This window comes from Echiichthys vipera, assembly GCF_963691815.1.
Source record: "Echiichthys vipera genome assembly, chromosome: 3".
NCBI lineage: Eukaryota > Metazoa > Chordata > Actinopteri > Perciformes > Trachinidae > Echiichthys > Echiichthys vipera.
The window spans coordinates 13241744-13268498 of record NC_139828.1 but is presented as its reverse complement, the minus strand read 5'-3'; the positions used below and the strand labels follow the sequence as shown (position 1 = coordinate 13268498).

The window sequence follows — 26755 nt, the reverse complement described above, 5'->3', positions numbered from 1 at the left end:
TGTGGTCACACCGTAAATCCACAGTAAGTGCAATGTGTGTGCAAATGTGTTGCTGTAGACAGAGCTCAGTGCCAGGAAAGGCTTCAACCTCAAGTTTGCAGGGAAGGAATGTATCTTGATATAGGCAATTTATCTAATCTGTTACCACTTTCTACGGCTGCACAAATATTAAAAACAAAATGATGAATTAAGCAAATATTTCAGCTCCAGTAGATATATAACTCTTCCAAAAAACATTACTTTAGTAAGTTCTCCCTCTCTCAGTATTGCTTAAATTAGAATGTGTTACACACATTTATTGTCTCTTCATTACAAGAAATTAAATCAATAATTGGTATTTTGTTCTTCTGGTGGCATGGCTCCTAATATATGAAAAACTGCAAAAAGACTTGACTATGCAACTGAAGACATATCTCCAAAAGACAGGCTGCAGTGTCCATGCCTTTTTAAACTGGCCACTGTCACTGGACTCACACTTAGATCAGTCCAATTTACAATATAGCCGCAGATACTGTTGTATCCGTGGCATCAAATTTGTTTTCAGTTTAAACAAAAAAACAAAACACACTGCAGCACTGCAGAGGCAAACATGAAGTCAAAGACTGCAGCTTTTTCCTGTTTTACTTGACCGTCCTTCAAGTTTCAGGATAAAAACCTGTGTCTTTACTTCTGCTTACAGCTCGAGTGGAGTTTGGAGTTCATAAAAGGGTCTCCCATATAGTAGGTGATTAGGTACAGGGGGACATTTACCCGCGTCAAGCGACGACCTCAGCACGACGGACAGAGCCATGGATTTATCAATGCACAATTGGGTTACTGATATTTCAGAGCCATGGTTGGGGCCATAGATTGTAATTTGCACAAACCTCAGTCAGATAAAGAATCAATGAGTCTGCAGACTAGACTAACTAATGGTCAACTAAACAACCCCTCTGTCCCTGCACTCTTTCTGCTACTAGGGGGATTGTTACATTTTCTAATAAGGTGGGTAGCACCCCACCTGAAATCACCTACTACATCCGGGTTTAGTTTGTTCACACAGATCATAGTTTTCTTCTATATCCAACATGCTGGCCGCGCCACTGGAAAACAGCTTTTTTAAAATTGAAGTATTGACATCTACGAATAACAACCTCATATTTTATTTTTGGGTCTTATTTGATTTCTAGGATGGTGGAAAATGGCACACTAAAATACAGCCAGCCTGCAAGAAAGAAGAACTCATGCATGACATGATAATAACCGTGAAATAAATCATAAGTGGATTGCTGGAGGTATTTCTGTTTTATGGATAAATATCTACAAGCTACTAATGCGTTTCTCCAAGAACTTGAACAATATTTTCGGTTCAAATTCTTATCTTTTTTAAAATTATTTATTTAATTAGTTTTAAATTAGGTTACTGTAACTACCAGTGTCTCCTGTAAATGTCTTTGTGTTTTGTTTTGTCTATTTGTGTGTCTAATGTGTTTGTGTTTTCATGAATGGTTGTTGTTTTTGATTATTCTGTGCGCTGATTTTAAGATTTTAAACTATAACACGTCATTTTTATGATTACTTGACCTATCAATGTCCATCAATGGACTGGAGTTGGAAATGAGCTTTGGTTATATACATATACTGTACATGGACAGTACTTTGGACACTGCTTTTGAAGTTTCCAATGTTTCTCTGCACTTGTCCCTTACAAATAAACTAATGAATTAAAATAAATGCGTAAATTATATATGCTATTTTGTAATTGGAGTCTAAAAAGACATAAGACAGATATCCAACCAAATTTAATTTCACAATGTTTATTTGCTTCAAATTGTTGCTGACCAAAAATGCAAATGTCTGATAAATGGTAATTTCTCTGGCAATTACTTTGTAAAGCTTGGCTCATGCAGCACACACACCTAAACCAAACCGACTGATTAAATAATGCTGCACTGTCATTATGATCCCGCTGAGTAAACCCCAGAAGTTGTCTTGTTTGATTAGAAATAAATCTTGAGGCTTTGGGAGATTTTCATTTGAGCACCAATCCATCTCAGGTAGTTATTTAGTTAGTGATGTGATGGTGCAGTTACTACTGCAGTGTCAAAGCCCGGCCTGAAGAAGGTTTTTCTCTGTGGCCATGTTGATGACTGCCTGTGAATACAAGAGGGTGTTGAGGAGGACCTAATCTCTTGCATAAATGATGAAGGCCTGATGAATATTTCAATGGAGCCTGTTTCCTTCGTCATTTATTCTCCGCTCAGCTCTCAGGAAGCATGTTTGCCAAGGAAAGGTTATTTTAATTTGAACTCTCATAGACATTTGAAATTGAAATTGCAAAAATGATTCATTAGGTTTTGTGTGTTTTTTATCGTGGCATCCTGCCCCTCTCCCCACCTCTCCCTCTGTGTGTCATCTATTCAGTAGCAGATTCACAGATGCTATAGGTAAGGAAGCTAGCTAGTTGGCTAACACAGTCCTGATGGGAAGTATTTAACAGTTAGAATGCTGATTAACTTTGGGACAAGATGGCAGAACAAAACAGAGCAGAGCCTCAACGGTTTCGCATCCGTCTGCTTTGTTGTGGATGCAAAATGTGGAGGAGGTAAGAAGACCCTGTGTGTATTTGACCTCCTCTCTATGTATTGGAGGCAACAACTCTACTGGTCAGTGTTTTTTTATGCGTTTGTTTGTCTCTAAGCAGATGAAACGCATTGTATGTGTCAGTGTGTGAGGTTGAAGAGAATGTGTGTATGGGTATTTTTGTGTTCTCCAGGCACATGCCACAATTTGAGTATGTGTGTGTGTGTATCTCTGTCTGGCAGTGCTAGTTTAATAAGGTCTAGAGTCTGCTCTGTGCTGCAGGGACTCACAGCTTAGGCGATGGGCTTACCTCAGAATGAAACCAATCTGTTTAGCCTGCTCTTCTCCCCTGCAAAACGCTCCATTTTCTCTGTCCATAAAGTTAAATGACATTTTCCTCCCGACACCCTTATGCCATGTCGAGTACCTCCAGAGATGTTGCAGGCCAACCTGGATGTCACGAGTGTGTGTATTGAGTGAGAAAAAGACCTCTAAAGGCAGGAGCAAACACTGAGCCTTCCACATTTCAACCCCGTACTGCTTGAAGGGCCTGCTTCTATCAGACTACAGCTGCTTTGAAAACATTGGTGGTGAAAGCAGTCGACACAAAGGGATATTAGACTTGAAACATGGGTGTTTCGTTTATATGAACCAGGAGGACTCTTTAGGCAGATGGGACATTTTCCCCTCTGAATGCATTTGATATTTTGAGTAGCTATATTTGTACTAAAGAGCACAACGAGTGATCCGATTTTTCAAAGTAAATCTTGAACAGAACTTCACCCACACATGCACCAAATGGCTCGTCGGTCTGCCATATATGACTGATAAGATGTTCCTTCTTTGCTTGGAAGGACAGAGTAACACTTCCACTCAGTTTACCCTCTATCTCTGTCTGTTTAGGAGTCTAGATGCTTGCCAGCAGTAGCCCGGGACTGTGTCCAAACATAATCATGATATTAGCTAGATCCTTATTTATGTGTCCCTACCCCTTCCATTGCTCTCTCTTTTTCTTTCTCACTCACACTCTCACACATACACACATCTCTATCATCCTTCTGCTCAGCCTTATTACATATGCATCCATCCTTCCCACTCCACACATTTCCAATCTTCCCCAGTTAGCTACAACAAACATTACATTTACATATTGATTTCGTAGTTTTAGTCAATGTAAATATGCTGTCATTACAGTAAATTTGAGCTTCTGTTAACATAAGCTCGTCCAGATCTGTGCAGATTAAGGGTGTGATTGCATAATTAATGTGTGCGCTACATATTAATTCCCCCATCCCTCTCTTTCTCTCAACTCTTCCTCCTCTCCTTGGGTTCTGAGCCCTGATTAAGTGCCTGCTTCGGCCCTTAAGCCTCCCATTGATATTCAGCCTCACAGACACCGCGTTTGCTCAAAACGCTACTTAACCTCACAGCTTATTGTAAATGAAGCTTCCAAAAGTTGATTCCCCCACCACCTCCTCTCTACGTGAAGCACACAAAGTGTCTGCGTTTGCATCGGTCACAGCGTCTCTGTCACAGCTGTAAGCTGCTGAGCGAGCTACGGTGCCTGTCCAGAAAGTCTGACCCTTCAGGTCTCTGCTCACAATGTAATCAGCATATGACATCCACTGTGAGAGTGTGAACATCTCAGACCAGTGATTACCTGCTGTAAACAGCTTTAATCTGTTATTTTGTCCACCAGTGAATGTTGTTTATGCTTTGAGGATATCTATAGATAGTAGGGGTGGAACGGTTCACAAAATCCACTGTTTGGTTCATATCACGGTTTTGGGGTCACGGTTTTTCGGTTTGGTTGTTTTTTTCTATTTCTTTTAGATTCTAAAAATACCATGTATCAGATTTGTAGCCTAATAATTAAAAGAAAAAACTAATCAGATATTCTCAAGGACATGTCTCGCAATCATGCAAAAACTGAAATAATGAGGCAGCTTGTTTAGGGATTACTCTAACAATCTTAAATGAAAGTGAAGTGAGATTTTGAAACAGTAGGAGACACACTGCTGCATTTACACGTTTATATATTTAGTTGGCAAAAATGTAAACAGTTGTTTGCCTTTTAGGTAAGAAAACACTTATAAACACTTTTACATTATCAAATCTTAGAAAAAAATAAGAAAATAGGTTTTCTTTCACTAAAATACACATAAACAGCAATCACTGAACTGACTGAAATAGGCTACATCAGGGTTATTCGATATATTTGGAATTGGGGCCGGTTGACGAAAATGATACAAAATCAGAGGCCGGAAAAATATGAGCATCACATGAATGGATATTGTAAAACAATGCAGTGACATAGGAGTGCATACAGTATATTGTCTTTATTTTATCAATGTAAATAGTAGTCATAGGCCTCAAAGTGCAACAAGATTGTCAAAAAGCAATCCTTGTTGAATGAATAAACCTGTGAACCAGAGGTTTACACTTAATTATTGGACTGAAGTACAAGTTTGAGGCTCTTGTCCCTTACTTGAGTATTTTATTGACATGCTACTTTCTACTTCTGCTCCAATACAAATCAGTGGAAATATTGTACTTTTACTCCACTACATTTATTTGATTACTTCAGTTAGAGGTTACTTTACCAGGCTGACAAGCACATATGAAACATTAGTTTATTCATCAGAAACTGGACTGACACAAATGAACGTTACATAAACGCGCTGAGACGTAGCGCTGAGACGGATACAAGAGAGGACAGCTGTCATGAAGGCTTACGCTACGTTGCACCTCATAAACCGAACGGTACACACGTGTACCGAACCGTGACATGCGTACCGAACGGGACAGATTTTTTCGGTAAACCGTGCCACCCCTAATGGATAGATAGTTTAGATGTCCAAGTTGGACAGGTTTTATTAATACTCCTGTGAGTTTCTCTCGGCTCTGTAATTATCAGTTTGTCAGCGATCTTACCATTTTACTTCCATGGTGTAATAGTATGAGGTTATTCTAAAAAGGAAAGGAAAAATATTTTGCTTTCACATTAAAATTAATGCAGATAGTATCTTAGTTTAGGAATATTACACGGTCATTAATCATAGAATCATCCTGATATGAGTATAATCACTATACAGTCATGTTTCAGAAGCTAGACAGAATAAGTGAAGTACAGCTCTAATACAGCAGTAATCCAGCAGCATCTGCTAAAGAGGTGGGGCATCATGATAAACAATAAGGGTTCTTCATTTCATCATTTGCTTCTTTGGCTTGATAATGGAAGTAGTTGCAGTGCTGGTCCCTTACATGCTGAATAGTTCACACTCTGAAACCAAAGAAAAAAGCCAGAAAACTCAGTACTCAGTGGAAAGGTAATTGTTAAGTTGTTGGTGTTGATCGACAACCTTATCAAACCCTGCAGATGTCATCCGTATGGGTTACTGTATGCCACAGTAAAATCTTGCTTTCAAGGCATCTTTAGGGTTTGTAGTTCGAAAGGTGCTGAAGGCTCTCCTGGGTTTATCTCATAATAGCTGCCAGGTTTGTTAGCAATAAAGCAAATTGATGGACTCATGCTGTTATTGTGCAGGTGGTCATAGCTGCAGTAGCATGCTGTGCTGAACACAGCTCTGGCCAGGCTTGTTAAGACACAACCAGTGAAGTAGGCGACTTTCCCCCAGAGGATGCACCCCCCTCCCTGCAGGCCAGCAGGTTTCCACTAGTTGACGAGTTTCAGCTTGCCCTTTACTTGACTGAGTCGCTCTTTGTGATTATTATTTATTTTTCTGTGCCCCCTTCTTGTCTTCCTTTTGCATCATTAATCTGCACCTCCACATTTACATATTCAGTTTCTGCATCAATTTCTATATATTTTATCTCGTACTGTGTTCATCCTATTCCTTACTGGTTTTTTTTCTCCCCCATTTAGTGGTCTACAGGAGTCGTTAAACCAAAATTTCCTGCTGGTCATCAGCCACCGCGAGGCTCAGAGGGACTACAGTCTCAACTTCCCCGGCTCCAGAACCATACAGGAGGTATAACTTCAGCTTGCACGCAGACACAAACCATACAGGACATCAAAAAGTCACTTTATATGCACAGGCACACACAAAAGAGCTCAGTAACTCACCCACAGCACTACCTAAATCTAGTTTCCCATAGCTTTCATTCCATTTGCCAAACATTGCTAGTCTATCTCAGCCATCGATTCATTATTCATCGCAAATGATCACATTTCCGAGCATATAATTACTCTCACAGCTGCGGTCAGGTACAACCCCCTCTTTTTCTCCCCCACTTCCCAACGCTCTTTCTCCCTGTCTCAACAATCTAAGGAGGCGGTTTAAATACCGAACATTGTTTGATCTAGGCATGTGGGAGCAACGGAAAGAGAAAGAGTTCTATTCATTTTCCTCATCTGAAACTAAACAGTAGATTCAGCAGCCAATTAAATATTTATCCTAACTCTTACTGGACCCAGTGTGAAGACAGTACACCTCGCTGTCCATCGGTTATTACAGTCAAGATGCAAATTGATTGAGGAGCATGAAATGATATGTGTGTGCTTGCTTGCCAAAGAGTCAATGTTTGGCCCCATGCGAGTTCAAATCAGCAGTACACACACACATTCACATATTACTGCCCTGTACTGTACGCGTCATTTGTTATTCACAGCGGATAGCTTGCTGTCACAGGTGAGGGAAAAAGCTCCCCTAAGACTGATCAGGTCAGAGAGAGAAGTCCCACTATTTATTTTACCTTACCTTAAGTAATTTGCATTAAATATATGGAATTGGAAACATCAGTCTTCAGGTATTTCATTACTAAGGCAGCTTTACATAATTGTGATTTACCTGTTTTTCCGTTTTTCCATTTTTACTGATCATGGCAAAATGTGGTCCAATATGTGGTCTAAAATGGGGTCCTGGAGAATCTTACTGTACTGGGAATTCACACAGAGGCGCTTTTGAGTATTTTGCATTTTTGTTTTTTGTTGCAGCAATAGCATTGCAACTGTGCAAGAAATAGTCACGGGACTCCAAATAAAGGACCAGTTCAAAGATGGGTGCAGTCTGTGCAAGTACTGGAAGTAGGTGGAAGGAAGTATGGAAGGGGCTTTTGCCTCACCACTTCACGTCCTTGGCTCAATGTGGTATCGCCGCTGGTGTGATCCCGTTGCAAGATGGCTTTTTTATGATCTACATGCAGCTAATTTTTTACTTTCAAACAGCAATAAAAGGTGTTCCTCCTTAGTTCTTTGCTCACTGCTGCAACTGGCTCCTCAGCGCATGTGAAGACTACACTAATAATAATAATAAGGCGACTAGCAGAGCTTGTAATGGTGCTAATTGAACAGATTAGTACAACCAACATCTGAACTGGAGGTGACCACTTTCCTCCCTCGGTTCCTCCCTCTCCTCCCTTGCTCTTTCCTTTTCTCCTCCCTCCATCATCTCTGTCTTTCTCTCTCACCCTCTTCTCAGGCAGATGGTTTTGATGAGCACCCACTGTGAACCTTAAGTGTTTTTGCTGGGATTACAAACACTGGGGAGGGATCCCTGCAGTGTGGGAGGGGGGAACCGTGGACACAGAAAGGAGGCAAAGGACTGTTGGCTTGGTGGGGGTGCTCTAAGAGGCCATAGGGGATGGAGAAGGGACAATGTGGGCTTAAACAGGCCTCCATGTCGCGGTCTTTTCCTTACACATGCTTGTCTTTAGGCATCTCAAGGCCCCCTGCAGTGAAAATGAGGCCCAGAACCTTAACCTGCATAGATCTGGACTGTGTTTGCCCCATGTTGACCATGCTCTTTATATATTTACTCTTTAGTCAGGGAACAGGCATCTTAACTTTTTTATTACTGTAATGGGTTAGGGAATAATATGTCATTAAACCATATGTACACACTATGCAGTGAATGATTCAAAGGACTCCGTAGCCAGTGTGAAGAGCTACAGGTGCAACCACAGTCATTAAAGACAATTAAATTGTAGTTGATTTAGAGGTTTTGTGATGCTCATATTAAAGACGAGTAGTTAGTTTGGGAAATGTCTAGGTAAAAGAAAAAATAAAAGACGACAACAAGAGGAGGAGTATATTTCTGTCATCATACGAAGACTTAAGAATGCAACAAAGAAGTAACACCATATTCAGCCAGCCTGACTCCCCTTTCTGCTCATACTGTGTCCACTCACGGACACATATGGACTCCACTACAGAGCACCTTTCTCTCCCCATTCTCCCTTTTGTCTTAGCTGAAGACTAGCCGATGGTCCCTGCTTGTGCATATCAATAGGGATAGAGTCCTATCTTCTTGTTTGTCTTTGCCAAAGGCTCTGGCTTTGCCTTGTGGCTCTCAGGGAACTGCCCTTGCCCCTCCCTTTCTATTCCTTCATTCTCCATCTCTCTATCCCAGTGTCCCTTCTCTACCTTCTTTCTTCTCCATCTCTAGAGCGCAGGGCTGTGTAGGCTCTGATTGGCATTACCAGACAAGAGTGTGGGGGTAAGTTGCTGGCTAGCATCTGAGCTAAGCTGGAGAGCAAATGTTTGCCAGGGAAGTAGAGGGTAGAATAGGGATGGCTGCTGGTTTCGGGTTGTCCGTGACCAGACCAGTTGTCCTGGGGATTTCCCTCCTCTACTGCCCCCGGGGGTTGGACCTGGGCCCCATCTCTACCCCGCAGCTGGGCGACATATAGGAATCAAATGCAGACAGGGCTAGAGAGCTGAGAAAAGGAAGGTTGGATCGAAAAAAGGAATGAAAGAAAGGCATCTGGTGCCTTGGGGAGATGAAGAAAGAGAGCGAGAGAGGGAGAGAGAGAGAGAGAGAGAGAGCGAGCTTGTGACTGTTTAACGGAAACCTTTCCTTCTCTTTGATTTGCTTCCAGCCAGGGATTACAGGCAATTGGCATTTACAATGATTGGATCATTAATTTTGCCGTGAGGCGTATTGCCCAGCAGCTCAGCACCACAGCCAGTCTAGCTAATGTTGTGTATAACCGGCTTGTACACCCCTGCCTCATCTCAACAACGAACAGCAACACACAAATCAGCAGCGCTGTATTTGCTACTAAGACATTGATTTAAATCCTGTTCTGCTCTGTTAAACACATTTCCTTTACATTTCAGCTTCTGTATGTTCCAATGAGGTTAATGGATACTTTTCATGTTCTTTTACCATTGGTGCAATGTTCTGCCTATTAAGCTGTACAACACAGTGTCATACAATGCCATTCCAACAATATTTCATTGGGTCAACAAGTTTTAGCTGGCAATTTCAATAAAATTAGTTACTTACAGTCACAGATTAAATATAATTGTTTTAGTTTGTTGCAGTTTAATTTATCAGCTGTTGTGGCAGACAGGGGGCAGCATTAGACAGTAATGCTCCTTGTTTGCTAGCGGCTGTGGCCAACACATGCTGTGCTTTGTAACCGAGGGCTGCAACAAAAACTTCAGTTACCTGGAGAAGCTAGGGAAAGGCATTGTGTCCCCCTGTTGTAGGGCTGCAGTATGTTCCAAATTACTTTGGTTGTTTTTGATGTGGTTGCATCAGATTCTCATAAGCAGGATACTTTTCATATGGTCAATCAAGGCCGGGGCGGGTGAATGCCTGCAGATTGTGGTGGTGTAGTTTCAGGTGGTCAGATCTGGTGTGTAGCTGTGTTATTTTCTGTGTTGAGATCAGGTTGTCCTCTGCCAGATGCCTTTCACTGTCTGTCTCCTCCTCCACCTCTCACCTTCATTCACTCTGTGGTGGGCGTTAGTTTGTTGTTTCTCTGATGCTGCTTTAACCTCTGACTGCAGCCTCTTCATTACTAGTGTTTATGCCTCTCCTTTCCTGCCTTTTCCACTCTATTCATCGGCTGGCCAGCCGGTCAGTCAAATCCCTGTAGTCCGGCTGGTCAAACATAGATATTACACTCTGTAATAACACTGGCCACCCGCTCTGACCCCAGCCTGCTATCCTGGCCATAGCGTTTCTTCATAAGGGTAGGCACTAAGCAGTGTGGTGTGGGATTTACGACAGAAAGACAAAGGATGGACTGTGCCACTCATTTATTATTGTTCTTTTATTCGTTTCTCAGCTTGTTTGTACTGCAAATTGCTTTGCTGTGCCAGGCCCAGCACAAATAAAATATGTCTTTTAGAGATTGATAACTTAGATTGAATATTTACTGTTTCCTTGATAAAGGCATGAATTCAGATTTAAATCCAATAATTTCGGCAAGCAGCCCATAGTGTGTTTGTGCTTTCAACCACACAAGTACATATACAGGTGCAATGTGTAGTAATGTTAGAGTATTTAGATGAAAGCGCCCAGACAAAGTCCGCCCCTGCAGTCTTCCTAGCTCAGTGTTTTGCAGCTGCTTTCCTGCTTTGCCTGACATTGGCTTTGACTATGTGTTTGTAACGTATTTAAGTTTCCACCTCCATGACCAGCAACCCTGCATATGCCCAAGGATCCATCTCTCTTCAGTGCTTTTAACAAAGACAGGATTTGACCCGTGTGTAGAGGGATCTTTGCTCCACAATTGACAGTTTTCTCAGCATCAGTGTCCAGCCGTGCAGGCCCGAAGGGCAGAATTCTGCTGAATAAATGCATTAGAATCCACGGCCGCCAGCGCTCAGACACCGACGGGGCTTTGATCACCTTCGGCTGGCGCACATCAGGCTGGCGTTAGGGCTTTAAACCAACAACCCATTGGAGGGTGTAACACGGCGCTCTGTGGGTCAGGCGCTGCTGGCTGCTAACTGTTTAAAAGCACGGAATGGTATTAAGTGATGCAGATACAGCGTCCGCGCATGAATGGGAAAAGAGAAATACTGTTCATTTCAGAGCGTGGGGCTTTTGTTGCTGGGCATTAGCCGTGGCATCTGAAGAATGCTGATAACATTGGCAGTCTTTAAAAAAAAAAAAATGTATTCTCTTTTTGACTCATCTCCCACTTTTTCCTCATGCTGTTGAATGGAGGATACTTTGCTGTAGCCTTGACTATAATTTATTGTGTGTGTGTGTGTGTGTGTGTGTGTGTGTGTGTGTGTGTGTGTGTGTGTGTGTGTGTGTGTGTGTGTGTGTGTGTGTGTGTGTGTGTGTGTGTGTGTGTGTGTGTGTGTGTGTGTGTGTGTGTGTGTGTGTGTGTGTGTGTGTGTGTGTGTGTGTGTGTGTGTGTGTGTGTGTGTGTGTGTGTGTGTGTGTGTGTGTGTGTGTGTGTGTGTGTGTGTGTGTGTGTGTGTGTGTTAAAGTGCCAAGTCATAACAAAAGTTATCTCAGGACACTTTAGAGACTCTATGACCTATTTTTGATTTACATAGACCTAACAATTCCCCCGTAGAGCACGGTGGCAACAAAAACCTTCCCTTTAACGGGCAGGAACGTCGGACGGACCTAGGTCTATGGAGGACGGCCATCTGTCTTGACCGATTTGAGGAGGAAGAAAAGGAGAGAGTGTTAGAATAATTGTACATAAAGAAAGAGAGACAAAGACAGACAGTTGGACAGAGAGAGACAAAGACAGACACAAAGACAGACAGAGACACACTTCCAGAGATGCAAGCAACCACAAAAGCAACAGTAACTATAATAATATCTATAGTAATGTGAATATGACTTATACGTATGTTATGGCAGTTAATATAGCAGAATAGTAAGAAACAGCCATGGCGACAGAATGACAATGATAATAATTATGGTAGCAAACATGATCAATGATTTTTGTATTTTATCTTTTCTTAGCACAAGTGTTGTACTTTGAATAGACTCAAGTAATTGTATCTTCTCTTTATGTTCGCAGGTGAAAAGGAACGTTTCAGACTTGACCAACATCCCAGTCCGGCATCAACAGTGGGAGGGATGGCCTGTGACAGCGTCAGATGACTCTGTAAGAAGCACAGGCATACAAAAACAAAATGTTCTATTTGTTACCCACACTTGCTACAACATATCTACAGGAAACATTTCAACATCTTTCTTTAGTTCTCTATGTGCTGTAAATGCTGCCTATATGTTGCCCTCACTGATTCTTGGATCCAAGATGGCCTTCTCAACAATAGTAAAAAGTCAAGCCCAAATTAAAGGCCATGGTTCACAGATTATTTATTTTAATACTAATAGTGGAAACTGTTCCACACTCTGTAAGCCATCCCGAAACCATCTGTCAGAAGCATGAGAGTAAGATGTTGAAGCTAATTAAGATGTCAAAGACGGTTCCCATCCTGTGTCCTCTATCTGTGGACATTAAAGCTCACATCATTGAGTCCTGCTGACCTCTCCTGACCGGGGGTCGCTCTTCCCAGCCATTCACCCTGCACACAGTCAAGCTGATCAGAAGCAGCCCTTATACAGAACCTTCAGGAACCTCTGACCCCTTTTGTCTCAACCCTTCTTTGACAGCCTATGTGTTCCCATGCTAATTGTATGGGATGGTGTATCATGCCACATTGAGGAGCTGTTGTGCACACATTCTTGTGTTAACCCCTAGCTAACGTTTTCCTTTTAGATCTATGTGATTATTGTTTGGTTTGGAGTATTGGTATTGACTTTGTTTCCTTTTTTTCCAACTGTTATTATATGTGTCCTATGCCAAAACTGGCTCTACTGTAGCATTTAGACCACAGCTGTGCTGTACAGTTGGGGTAGTGTACGTTTGTGTTTAATAAGGATAACATGTCCTCTATATACAGTGTTTGGTTAGATACATTCTGTTCTATTTGTGACACAATATTCATGTTCTAAAAACTGAATGAACAATGACTCTACTGTTTTACTCAAAGTAAAGCTTTTAAGATCAACATTGAAAGCAAATACATTACACCATTAATGTGCCTAAAAGGGCAAAGAACAGAAGGCTATGAGTCTTTTCATGCAGGAGATTGTTTGCCTTTTTTTGTTCTATTACAGCTCTGAGCAGACAATTGTAAAACAGGTAACCATTAAAAAAAACATACCGCAGTGATGCAGGTTTATCATTGTTTGCATTATCTTTTAGACATCCAGTTATGTGATCAGTCAACATCTTACAAATCTTAGTTCTCTAGTAGTATGGCACCAAATTACTTTTTCAAGTTTGCAACCATAACATGCAGCTTGTGCTTTATGACTTTCCTGATCACATTAAGAGAGAAAGAGAGCGATCTATAGACATTTCTAAATCTGTGTTGGATAATTTGGGTGTCCCTCTCCAGCAGTTTTTACTAGGATTTTGTGATGTGAAAGCAAAAAGGAACTGGAAAAATCTTCAACATGTGAATTAACTTTCTCTAACTAAAAGTTATATTGCAAAGCTTTAAAATGTTCATATAGTTTAACATTTATTTTACTTTATAATTAAAAACTTTCAACTTTCTGGGATTAATATGAATTAATATCAACATTTCAAAAACATCTACAATGAATACATCAATGGTAATACTCATTTTTAAATATTTAGGAAATAAATATAAAACAAAATGTGACCTAAACACTAAAAACTATCTATACATGCACATTTCTGAAATTCATGACCAAGCAAGCCCTACCAAACAAAACATTAAGATAAGTAAGGATAATAAATAAATAATTAAATGTATTACTTTTATATTATTGTTATCTGTATTCTGGTTATCAGTGCACATTAGCTCATCCCCCTAGGTAGTTGTGGATATGATTGCAAGGGATCTTGAATAGATTGCAGCTCATTGTGGCATCATGGGCCCGGTTGGCACCTGGCTAACACACATCTGCAGCGTCTGTGTTTCCTGGATGAGGAGATATTAAAAAGCACAGAGACAGAAGTGTAATAATGGCCTCTGCTCTAGCCACAGCTCTTTTATTGAAACGTCTGAAGGTATTAACAGAGAAAGCCCAGGGCTTGGCTGGTCTAGCAGGCGGGTAGGGAGCCAGTGTTAGTGTCTAGCTCATTAGCCCAGTCTCATCTCCCGGGGTTTGGACCATTAAACATGGCAGCCAGAGGCCCCAGATTACATTTAGCTCTGCACACTGGCCGCATTCAGTGGAATCGATTACTACTTAACTCTGCTTTGCCTTTAAGTGTGTGATATGACTGTTTGCCTGCCTGCATTTACATTTGTGTGTTGTGCGTGCATATTTGCATTTGTGTGTTTGCAAATGCGCCTGTCTTATTGCACACAGTGTCTAGGGCTGGATATCAAGCCTCAATACTTTCTCAAAAACTCACTGAACTGTGTCTGTAGAAGTGGCGATTGTTCTAAGACTGCAAGGGAAGCTCAGCTTCCCCTAAAACGTCACCAGAAAAAAAAAAGTGGTGAAATATGTACTGCTGTGTGTACATTTCATTGACTAAATACGCACTAGAAAGCCTTCATCTTTTGTTCAGAATCAGCTATATCACAGGTAACCGGCGCAACTTCCTTTTCAGTCATCACAGCTCTTTACACGGTCGGACTCTCAGCTTCTACTGACATCAATGGGGAAGCGTAGAGTGGTTTGTTCCACTGCAGCGAAACTAGACGTCATTGGATAAATGCTGGGCTTTGTCCCGCCGATCGGATGCTCAGCATCTCTGGGGTTATATGGGACAGTGGGCTGGCCTGGACACTCTGCTTCTGCAATATTTGATGAGCTTGCTGAGGCGGAATCCTTTTTTGATTGACTGCTAAAGCGACTTTTTTTTAAATAAAATGACTAGCGTTGTGTTTGCCGACTCTGTTCTATCACTCTGCGGTTTCTTTCCCTAGCGAGCAGCGGCAGATGCGGAGCTTCTCCCCCATCACGATCACTCACACTCACAGGCGGGGTAGCAGTATTGTATTGGCAACAGTATGATAAAAATAATACCCAGCACTAACTACGACAATCCCAGTGAAGTTGACTAGCATGGATATTTTAGCAGTTGCAAGTTGGTTGCTGCAGTTGCGTTATACACCTTTTATAGAGTCATAAAATAACCCCTTCATTTAGAGTATTTATTTGAATTGTCAGTTGTTCTGAGAAAGAGATATTTGAGTGGTGGCAGTGCTTGCATTGTTTGTTTATTAAGAAATTCTCATCTTTCAGGGAAACTACTAGTTATGTGTTACGTCACCTTCCCTGATACTGTCCACTCAATGTGTTTCATTGTTTATTGTGCTCTGAATTATTCAAGGCCTTTATAGAGAGTTGAAATTGGATCAGGATGGATAATGCTCAAGTAGCACTGGACAATAGATCAGTTCATTCAGTGCACTGTGTTATTGTATGTCATGTAACACCAAGGACGTTGAATTTAAAAGTGGCACAAAGTGTAGTTGAAGCAGTAGCAACGTGAGGTGATGCTCATTTCTAGCAGGTAGATTGTGTTGACCTGGTTCACATACAGGTTTTAAAAATGTGGCAGTGTCTCTATGTAGAGTATATAAATCACAACACTGTAAAAACATTAACTGCAGTAATAATTTAATACTATTCTTAGCAACCATCAAATGCGGCTGCTAATGTGAACACAAACTATCAAACATTGTCCCAATTTTAGATTGTCATTTGTGAGAAAACATTTTTTTTTAAATATTTTTATTTAAGTACTGTACCTTCGTGCCAATGTTCCTTCTAGACTCATTAGTTTAGTATTTACAAGAGTAACCAAGTATAGGATCATGTTGCCATTTTCAAAAATTGTTTGCATCACAACAATGTTGACTGTTCTAGGGTAGTCCTCCCATCAGAAAAATGTGTTGGACTTCGCTGTTATAAAACTTAATGCGATTTAATTTTAATAAGTACAAAGACCAGCATTACCGTAATTTCCGGACTATAAAGCGCACCTGACTATAAGCCTCACCAGCTAAATTTAGGGGAAAATACAGATTGCTCCATATATAAGCCGCACCCGACTATAAACCGCAGGCGTTTTGATGTGTAATTACCGTAGTATATAGGGGTTCCTGCTACCACGGAGGGGATTGTCGGGACAGAGATGACTGTTTGGGAACGCAAAGCGTCCCATTTATTAACAATAAATCTTTCAATCATTCAATCAAACTTTCACATCTTTGACATGGCGAACAGCATTCGTGCAGAATACAAATAATACAACGGTGCAAAGTAATACAAAGTGCTCGCCTGTAACACGGCAGTAAAAGTGCAGTCCCGCGGCCGTTTACGTTATCAAAATAACCAGCCATTCATTGATGTCAAGGGTACGTGCAGCAGCTCTATTTCCTTCTTTGACAGCCAGATCGATTGCTTTTAACTTAAAAGCAGCATCATATGCACTTCTCCGTTTTTTTTCCATGTTGAGGGTGTTTGCATGAACACTTCCTTCGCGCAAACTGTCGCTGAAGCTCTCCTACTCTTTGTTTTGCTCTCGTTACCTGGCGCCAGATGTCTGCCTCGGTCTTGCGCATCCTTGGTAGTGCGCCGGTTACCGTAAGCCGTAGAAAAGCTGCACCGTTGTATAAGCCTCAGGGACCAGAACGAGGGAAAAAAGTAGCGGCTTATAGTCCGGAAATTACGGTATTTGTGAAAAACCTAATTTATCTCTGCCTTCAAATTCCTCCTGATTATTGTGGTTTTGTAAAGCTGATCTGTGAACAGTGCTTAAGTTTTTTGGCAACAGTTTATATCAGAGGCCAACAGGACATTAACTTCCTGCGCTGTTTTAAACACGCTGATTAAGCCTCTTTCCCTGGTTCCTCCGTCCCCTTCTCTTTTTCTATTTCTTCACCTAAACAATACATGGAGAGTTTCCAGACGGACTGCATCTCAATGGAGCTGTTTTGAGTGGCAATCTCTCCTCCACACCTGTTGGAATGATTGACAGACAGTCGGACATCCATATTGCATCCCCTCATCTCTTCAGCCCCCCAAAAACCACCACCCATCTTCCTTCTAGCCAGTAATTGCTGACATTTATGCAGTGTTTCATGGTGTTTGCTAATGTATTAATGCTGCAAAGCCTCAGAGGTGCCTTTCCTTGTAGGCCAGCACCTCCCTTCCAGTTCCCAGCTGGCATTAATGGAATCCTCCTCTACCTGATAGGGGCCTATTAAACCAAGGATTTATTGAGGGGGGCCTGCTGGTTTCCGTAGCAACAGGGCTCAGCAGTAAGCTCAGGCAGAGCCCCCCTCCCTCGTGTGATTGGCTGCCTTCAGGTGACATTCAGTACCAAGTTAGTCTGTCAGTCGCATTTTCTATCTCTTCTTCCTGTTTATATGCGTCCCGTGAATCTCACTTTTGAGAGAAATGGTTATGTCTGTTAAGCATCCCACTGATCCCGTAGTCATTTATTTATGCCTACCTTAGCCTAGAGCTCTGTATCTGCATTTGTTTGCGTCTGTACGTACGTTACACACACTGTGTGTTAGCAAGGCTCAAAGTAGCCTGAAATGAGGAAATCAACAGGAGTTATGGGTGGAGCTCACCTGGCTAGTTTTCTTTTTTTTGGCTTCCTTCTCCCAATCATGTATACACTTTTCCTATGTTCTCCATACTTCTTCCGATGTCCATACCGTTTACTTTCCCCCACGTTTGCTGCTGCTCTTCCCTTGCATCAAAGAGAAAGTGGAGTAAGGTGGCACTGTGGTTGTGGTTTTCGTCAGTGCAGCTGTCAGTAGTAATTATCTCACACTCACAGCCAGACACCTAATCCAAACACTGCCTACACTAGAAAAGAAAAAATGAAACACAGAAAGAATGAAGGGAGAGAAAGAAGGGTAGAGAAGGGAAGAAAGGGTTGAAGGGAAGAGGGGAGAGGAGGGAGGGGTAAGGGAGAGAAAATTCTTTCCCTGTATCGGCCCCTGAATGCTTAGAGCCTCAATGCAAGTGTTAATTAAAAGAATCCAAAAAAGAGGAGCCAGTTCCTTTGTGTGGAGATGTGGGAGAGGGTCATTTGGGGGGGTTAACCTCATCCCCCCCACCCCCCGTGCCCTGCAGCGCTTCAGCCTTGTTTCCACGTTTTACCACTGAGCCGCCAAGCTGCACTTGTGTACCTCAACATCAGGAAAAGCCATCGGGTCAAAGCGAGGAAGAGGATTGAGAGGCACTCAACTCATTTTTTTCCCCTTTTCACCTCCCCTCCTTGCATCCATGTCAGCCCAAACCCTCCAGGCTGTCTTTGACAAGGGAAGTGATCAACTTTATTTATACACTTATTAGGCCTTGAGACGAAGGCCTCTCATTGTGAGTAGTGGAGTAAAGGGTTTATAGGGATCCTCTCGGCAGCCACTGAGTCTCACGTTTGATTGCCACTCGATTGGGGAATGGGACGAATAGACTTGGGGCCATGCCTTCACATCCTTAAGGCTCAGACCCTGTATGTCTTTGTCCAGCTCAATACCTACAACTCTCTCTGTGCTAATTCAACCCTCAGGCCTGAGACCCATCATGTCTCAAATGGCGATAGCTTTTGTTTAAATCACTGTTTTTGTTCTTTCGTTCAACAAAAAGCATTGCAAACTAACTTTACTTTTACTGTTTTTGGTCCATTACTTTGTAATGTTCTCTGGAAAGATATGAATAACTCAATGATTGAATAAACAGGACCAGACTACTAAATAAGTTAGAGTTAAGTTACATGAGCAAACACAAGGCAATCCAGTTAAGTGTTCTTCGTAGGTGTTCCAGGAATACTCAGCTGTCCATGCTTTGACATTTATACACTTCTAATTGTCAAGAGTACACTCGCTACTAATTGGTAATACACAAGAAATACAATCTGTTTCTTCTATTATCTACGTATTCAGCCCCGTTACTGTTTCTAGGGTGACTGGCTGTTTGAGGCCTCATAGGAAAGGTTTTAATCCACTGAAAAAACAAAAGTCATATTACTCATATATGTTTATGTGTTTCACAGATTACTTGTCCCCCTTTTAGGTGTGATGTCATTCTGTGTTTGTGTAAGTTCAGCATTGCATGGCGGTCTAGCCACTGTTTTTTTTGAGCAGCTTTCTTTGCTTAAGACAACATGGAGAAGGAACATTCATCAGGATATTATTCATTCTGTAACGCTCAGGGGAGATACTGCGTTTCTCATATCTTCTTTTTGGTTACTGAGCTGCTGGGAATTTAAGACACAGTGGTTAATATTGTAATCTGTATAATCAACTTTTTTTTATCAGGCTGAAATAAATTGTAAAATCGTTGTTCCTTTCCTGGGGATCAGATAGAGTTCATGTTACTCCAGAAAAAAAATGTATTTGTATGAACAACGCCATAGAACATAGTCGCTGTGATCATGCTCTTTAGGTGGGCAATAAGAATAAAATCCTATCAAGGTGCCTAATCGCGGTATGTATTTTTATATCACAATAATGATCTATATTGTGAAGCAGTATATTTCCTGGAAAATTAATTAAGAAACTGTTTATGGATACAGAAACCAGGCCTTAATGTCTAATTGTAGTTAACCCAGTCAATTTACACCTTGCAAATCAAGGCGCTTCATCAAATTGATGCAAACATCACATCAAATTTCATTATTACCGTAAATCAGTCAATCATTACCTACAATCTAATACATCCAAAGTTATGAAGTTGATGGATACTATGATATAAATGTTCAGATATTATATATTCTAATATTAAAATATGACGGTAGACACATTTATATCATCTTGCAGATCTGATCAGATATTGTCATATTACCCAATGCTAGTTTGACCTAATCATGCATGTAGCTCAGCCTCAATTGTCCAAACGTTTTTGGTTGCAGCCAACTTACTTTCCAACATTGAAAAGATAAGGTAGTATGAAAACAGAAGATGAGAAATAAAAGACTGTATGGCACTTTGTCAGATATCTTGGTTCTTATCATTGTCAGGTACACAGCAGTACTCACTTGTAAGCACATGTAAGTCCATGTTGCTGACAAGGTCTGGTGGTTACACTGTTCTCCCCTGCTATAGAAGCTGAGGCCAGCATGAGGAACCTCTCTATTTTAAGAGAGAGAAACTCCCTGCGGTCCGTGTAGCCCTTTTCAGACTCAATTGGCGTTGCATGTAATCGTCTCCTGATTCAACCATGTCCAGCTGCTCTTTGTGTGTCTTAGCACCCGACAATGGAGCAGATCACAGGACCTCTGCAGGAGACGAGCAGCTTCTCTGCCTCTTATCACACCCAGTCTGCCTGCCCTGCCTCAGCCCTGTTGTTTAGAAGTTCACTCTCCCAGAAAAATAGTTGTATCTGGGCTTTCTGCTCTGCTCTTCTTAACAATCAGTACGTCACTGAAAATCTTGTTGCATTATTGTGACAAGTATGAGTACAGTCAGTACTAGTTATGGTTTGATTGTTACCAGTTGACATGAATTAACAAATGTCTCTTTATGTTGAGAAAATGTTGTTGTTTCAATTTGTAATGGAAATCAATCTAAAATCTGGCACACCGTTTTTTTTAGAAAGCAAGTATCTTTTGTTTCACACTACATCCTGCAACTGCCCTGTCTGTATTGTTGATGTCCTTCGGGGTCTAAGCCAGAAGACACCAGCTGTAATGAGTCCCTGCTGAACGCTGACATTTTCAGTCCTGGCTTTGGATTTGGGAGCTCATTAGTCAGGTGTTCTCTTACTACAAACCACTACACACTAACGGCTACTGCAGGTGTACAGAAACCTCATCAAGCTTCTCCCCTGATTAGAAAGATGAGCAAGCTGGTGTTTGAAAGTCATAAAGTATTTCATGATACGGGCCATGCTTCTATAGCCTGGGTTAGACCTAGTCCTAGTCCTACTTGTTTTGTTCTGATTAGAGTTCAGTCTATGCCAAAGAGTAGAAAGTTAAATTTACCATCACTCACTGCCCCTGATGAACAGATAAGGCTTAATTTAACTTGATGGTCACTGTGTGGGCTAAGATTGTAAGTAAGTATCTCACATGGTCTAAGAGCTCACACAACTGGTCGGATATGCTCGTGACACTGGACTTCCATTCACTCTTGTATTATGTTCCCTGTTTTTAGATGACACTAGCTGTCTCTGGGATCAGCTATCCTTGCCATCACCTTAGTGTTTGTCGAAGGTCCTCCCCAGCCAATTCCCAGGAACCCACAGAAGAGGTATATACACAGGTGTATATATACGCAACTCATAGAAAATGGTAACAAATTGCTTCTGTTAATTACTTCTGTTGAAATAAGTCTTGAAATGTATGTTTACAGTGCGCAGATGTCCATATGGTCAGCGACAGTGAGGGGGATGATTTTGAGGATGCGTCAGAGTTTGGTGTGGATGACTCAGAGATGTTTGGAATGGGTTCCTCAACCTGTCGGAAAGCACCTATGAGTAAGTACAGTTAAGCTGCTAGATTTCTTAATTTTAGCTCCAGGTATTGTATTAAATGCCAGTGACATGCATCTCAAAGCTTGACGCATGAAATCATTTATTTTCCCTTACAGTGCCAGAGAACAGTGAGAACGAAGCTGATGCCTTACTGCACTTTACTGCCGAATTTTCTTCAAGGTGAGCTCAGTGGCAGGTGCTTCTTGATTCAAAAGACTTTGAAATCAAAGATGTCTGGTAACAATGTGTTTATGTACTATTTGTGTGTTCTGTGTGTCATTTAGGTATGGAGAGACCCACCCAATGTTCTTCATTGGGTCTTTGGAGGCGGCGTCTCAAGAGGCCTTCTATGGCAAAGCCAGAGATGTAAGTAAGCTGGTTGATTGTTCGGTGACAGCCTTTTAATTTAAAAAGATACTATAATGAGTTTCTTTGTGCCTTTTTTATATTTCAAGCATTGTTAATATTGACTATGTAAGATACAAGGCACTGATGCTACCAGTGTCGGCTTGTCCTTTGTTGATGTGGTTAAACAATTCTCTCCTGCTTTAGAAGATGTATGAAGAATTCCTACTGATATCTTAGCAGGAGGGGGCTGAAAATAGTGAGACTGGGTTTTTAAAAATGCAAGTAGCTAAATTGGTGTGGTATGATCCTACAGTGTGTTGATACTCTTATGCGGCAGAATTCTTCAAATGTGAAGGTACTATTGTTTAACAATAAGTTTAACAATCCAGTTAGAAGTGTAACACAAAGCCACACTATTTATGCAACAAGATGTATACAATGCGGCTTGCACATGTGACTGACCTCTGCACTGCAGTATTGATTTAATCAACGTGCAATCAGCACAGCTTACAGTATGCCACTCACAAACTGAACGGACAAAGAGGAACAAAATATGATTAACCAACAGGTACGTGATTGGCATAAACAGTAAAAACTGCTGTTTCTCACAGCACCTTAAATGACCTTCATTTGCAATGTGCTCACATAAATACTTTTTTAAAGTTGTTTTTCATAGTGTCTACTATTATTTGTCTAGAGGGCTTTAGAGCCACATTGATATTATTCCGTCCAAACCCTCATCAAATTTTCACCCTGACAGCTGAGGATTTATTTTTAGCTGTCCACTTTCCCTTCATGTTTTTTGGCTTTTGTCCTTTTAAGGATGCTTGTATCAACTGACAGCTTGTGTGGATTACAGCGTTATTAGACTGTGAGGACACGGCAAGATGTTAGGGGGGTTCAGATCACCAGGCACTCGGAAAGGGAGGGTGGAGGAGATGATATTAGGGGCACAGAACGGAAAACGTGGTCTGAAAGAAGAGGAGGGTGCAAAAGATGAAAGTCAGAGGAGCAAACCAAGTAAAAAAGACAGAGAGGAATAAAAGCATGGGAGGTTACAGGATTAAGGTAAGTAATGGAGAGAGTGTGAAATAAACAAAGATAGAGAAAATCCTAAAGAGAAGCTTGGCTTCTTGCCGGCTTCCCAGCTGATCTCCTCTCTTAAGCCAGCACAATATGGCCGATGTCTCCCTAGTGTTCGCACACTCTGTACTGTACCACTGTGCTCTACACAGCGCACGGGGCAAAATAGTATTCATTTTCACTGTATTTTGTTGTATTCTGGGTGAGCCTGACTTAGTCTGCCAACTGTGCTGTGGTTAGAATGGCTTTAGGGAAGCTGGGTATGTGCAAAGAATTTTCCATGAAAACAGAAGCTTTTTGATCTGTTCTGTTTGTCCTGTTTTGTCACAAGAATCGTAGGCCAAAACATGCTGCTTTTGACGGTTTCATCACACAGTAGCATATGTGCACGACTACGCTGTCCCTTTTTCCATCTATCCAGCCGTCCCATCCTGTGCTCTTTGCTTCCATTTGAAAAGGAATCTAGTTTTTGTGTCGTCCACCGTAGAAAAGCCAACTTCATTAAGGGGATATTGGAATAGGGCAGATTTGACTAAAGGGGGACTACTCAGTGGGTTTATAAACAGAGGAATCAGTCTCACTCTCTCAAAGCCTGGGAGAGGCTAATCACTAAGCAAAACACTACATTTGATGAAGTGTTTCTGAAGGTGTGTGTTGGGGTCTGTTGAGATAGACTCAATCCATCCTTAATGAAAATGCTTTGGGCTGCAGAGCTGAGCTGAGCTGAACCCTCTTGGGGATCAGTGGTTAGTCAAAGCGTAAAGAGAGATAGGCCACCCATCACTAACCAAGATCCTCACTAAATCCCCATCAACGCAGTGGTTAATCACTCTAACCCCACTCTCCTCCGCTCTCCACTCCTCTCCTGTCTGCCACACACAAAGACACATCAAAATTCATAGCCTTGCTGGAGAGGGGAGTTCAGGGATTTATCACTGTCAAGTATCCACTATAACACCCTGCAATAGCCTTGCAGAGTCAAAAAGAAAGAGCACTGGTGAATCAGAATGACACGTGGCCTATAGATTTCCGTATATTTATCAGATCTAGGGCTGTAAATGACAAGCAACACAATAAGTCACGGTTTATCTATTGTACCTGAAATGATCACTCTTGTGCATGTATGGATTAAGGGCTAAATCGATGTAGAGTGTTGGTAAAAATGCAGATGATTATGGTGTGAATATATGTGGTTAGTTTAAACACATTTTGGAAAGAGTTTAAAATGTGGTCCCTTTTCTGTTATAAAGAAGTAATGTGTTTTCAGCAGGGTGTGGAGAACCTCCTGTGTGGTTGGTCATCGATCTGAATGTGTTTTCTCACTGTGTGTTCAAGGTCATTAGATCAGTCATTTGAGCTCTTCATTTTGAAGTGTTTGTTCTACAGATGGTAGGCTCACTCTGGAAAAGCAAACACTATCTGGACTTCTCTGTCCTTCCTTCCCTTTGTACCTTTCTGTGTATGTCTGTATCTCACTCACTGGTCTCCTCTGAGCCCTGTTAAACTTAAATACCTGTGACGAATAGCCTCTTTTTGATGCAATACAAATGTCATCCACAGAAGACGGACCTTTTTATTTTGCTGTCTGTCAGGATGACAATATTTAAGCCCTAGAGTTCCCTTTCAAGTTCTCAAAAATTAAAAATTAATTCCAGACTGTATGTCAATGTCACATTATATAAATTGTTTATCTGTTTGTAGCAACACTTTAAATTTATGCTTGGTTAGAGTGACAGGAAAGATGAAAGAAAAATAAGGTACAATACTCAAAAGTTTACAAAGGGCCTGGATGTTATATAGTATTAGACGAGATATCATCTGGGATTTGGTTATTTTAATATTAATTTTCCCTTAAATGCAGAGTGCACTCCACAGCTGTAAATGTGACTTTCTGTAGAGTGACACTTCGTTGTTAAGGCTAGTTGGGAGGGGAATTACTTTGGTTGCGTTGTGTCTCAACTATTAGAGCTATGACAGAGACAGAGACACAATGTACTTAACGTCCAGTTCAGCTTGACTTTACTATGGTGTTCATTCACAGAGATACAGCCATAACACAGGATGGTACCTATAGTACTGATAGTACAGAACACCATTTATTAAACAGGCTTAAACTGAATTAATGTGAGTACTATTTATTGCGTGAAATCGTCAGTCTCTCTCTCTCTCACACACACACACACACACACACACACACACACACACACACACACACACACACACACACACACACACACACACACACACACACACACACACACACACACACACACACACACACACACACACACACACACACACACACACACACACACACACACACAGCAAGCTTAGATTAAGGTGAACAGGTGTGTGGAAGGGCTATGGGGTCACTATCTAGCTCAGGTTGGACCTAGTAATTTAGCTGAACTGAGGGATTTACTCCTCCCTACTCAGACAGGCAATACAAAAGATCTGACTTGAAAGCGGAGAGGGAACAGAGGGGTATGGACAGTTTAACTAAGATGAAGGAGTTCAGTTGGCAAAAATGCCCATTTTGATTAGTCTTTACACTTGCTCTAATTGAGCATGCATGTGTGAGTCCTTCACATTGTGGGTACCACACAGTAAAGTTTGTACATCTGTGCATGTCTGTTGGGATGTCAGTGTTTGAGCGCGTATCAGGTTTTTTTTTTCATGTTGTAAAAACTCTCCCTCCCCTCACACTCATTCCTCTCTCAAGACTGAATTTGCTTGTCTTCTCAGCATGAGTGTTTAATCTTTTCAGGCCGTTGAATCGGCCCAATGAATGAGTCCCCAGCTCCTTCTCTCTAGGAGCCCTGGAGATTATTCTAAAGCACTAATCGTTGAGCAAACACAGCAGTGCTTTCCCATTCCTATTCTACACAGGCCACAGTATAGCACAACTTCTCCTTTCACTTCCCTTCACGTTTTACGCCCTGTGTAGATTTTTTGCTTTTTGGCGTACGTAGCCTAGATTACTGCTCCTGAGAATCCGACCTCTTGACTCCCCCTCCACAGCCATGGTTAAAAAATGAACTAAGCAGAGACAGAGAGACATGGCTTTTAAATAGCAAGATAAGTGACATGTAATTTAAAGAGCATTATTTCCAACATTGTCCCCTTGAACCTTTTATGTTTGTGGGTGTGTTTGTTTTTTAATTAGATTGTCAGGAGGGAGAATCTGCCTGGCTTATATGATGGTGTCAATATCCTTGGATTTGGAGCTTCGTCAATATTGTCTGGCCCTGCCGCTGCTAACCTGAACAGGCTGCTGGCATTTGGTGTAAAATAAATAGAGTGATTTGTCTGTTTTGTTTTCTCCATATCTTCGTCGCCTCCTAGAGAAGTTTTATTTGCACCGCTCTCCATTTGATTTTGCGTGGTATTTGCTTTTTTTGCCAGGTGTGGTCTGTAGAAGTCATGCTGGCTTTGCACCCAGTGGTCCCACATGTCATTTTATGGTCCTGTAATGTGGAAATGTCTCTGCAGTGATGAGACATTCGCATGTGGCTGACACTACAGATTTGAACACAATTCTTTTTTTTATTTCTTTTTTATCATTTCAAAGACAGATTACAAATGAAAAAAAATACAAATTT

The 26755-nt window shown here is 41.4% G+C and overlaps 1 protein-coding gene across 1 annotated transcript in view; it reads left to right on the top strand.

The window, feature by feature from the left end:
• faf1 (Fas (TNFRSF6) associated factor 1) overlaps window positions 1-26755 on the top strand; it is a 62306-nt gene that overhangs the window by 12363 nt on the left and 23188 nt on the right. Inside the window, exons 7-12 of the mRNA XM_083940322.1 lie at window positions 6449-6554; window positions 12310-12396; window positions 21404-21499; window positions 21602-21725; window positions 21839-21902; window positions 22007-22088. Of these exons, the coding sequence (XP_083796448.1) occupies window positions 6449-6554; window positions 12310-12396; window positions 21404-21499; window positions 21602-21725; window positions 21839-21902; window positions 22007-22088 (559 nt within the window). The remainder of the gene's footprint in view (window positions 1-6448; window positions 6555-12309; window positions 12397-21403; window positions 21500-21601; window positions 21726-21838; window positions 21903-22006; window positions 22089-26755) is intronic.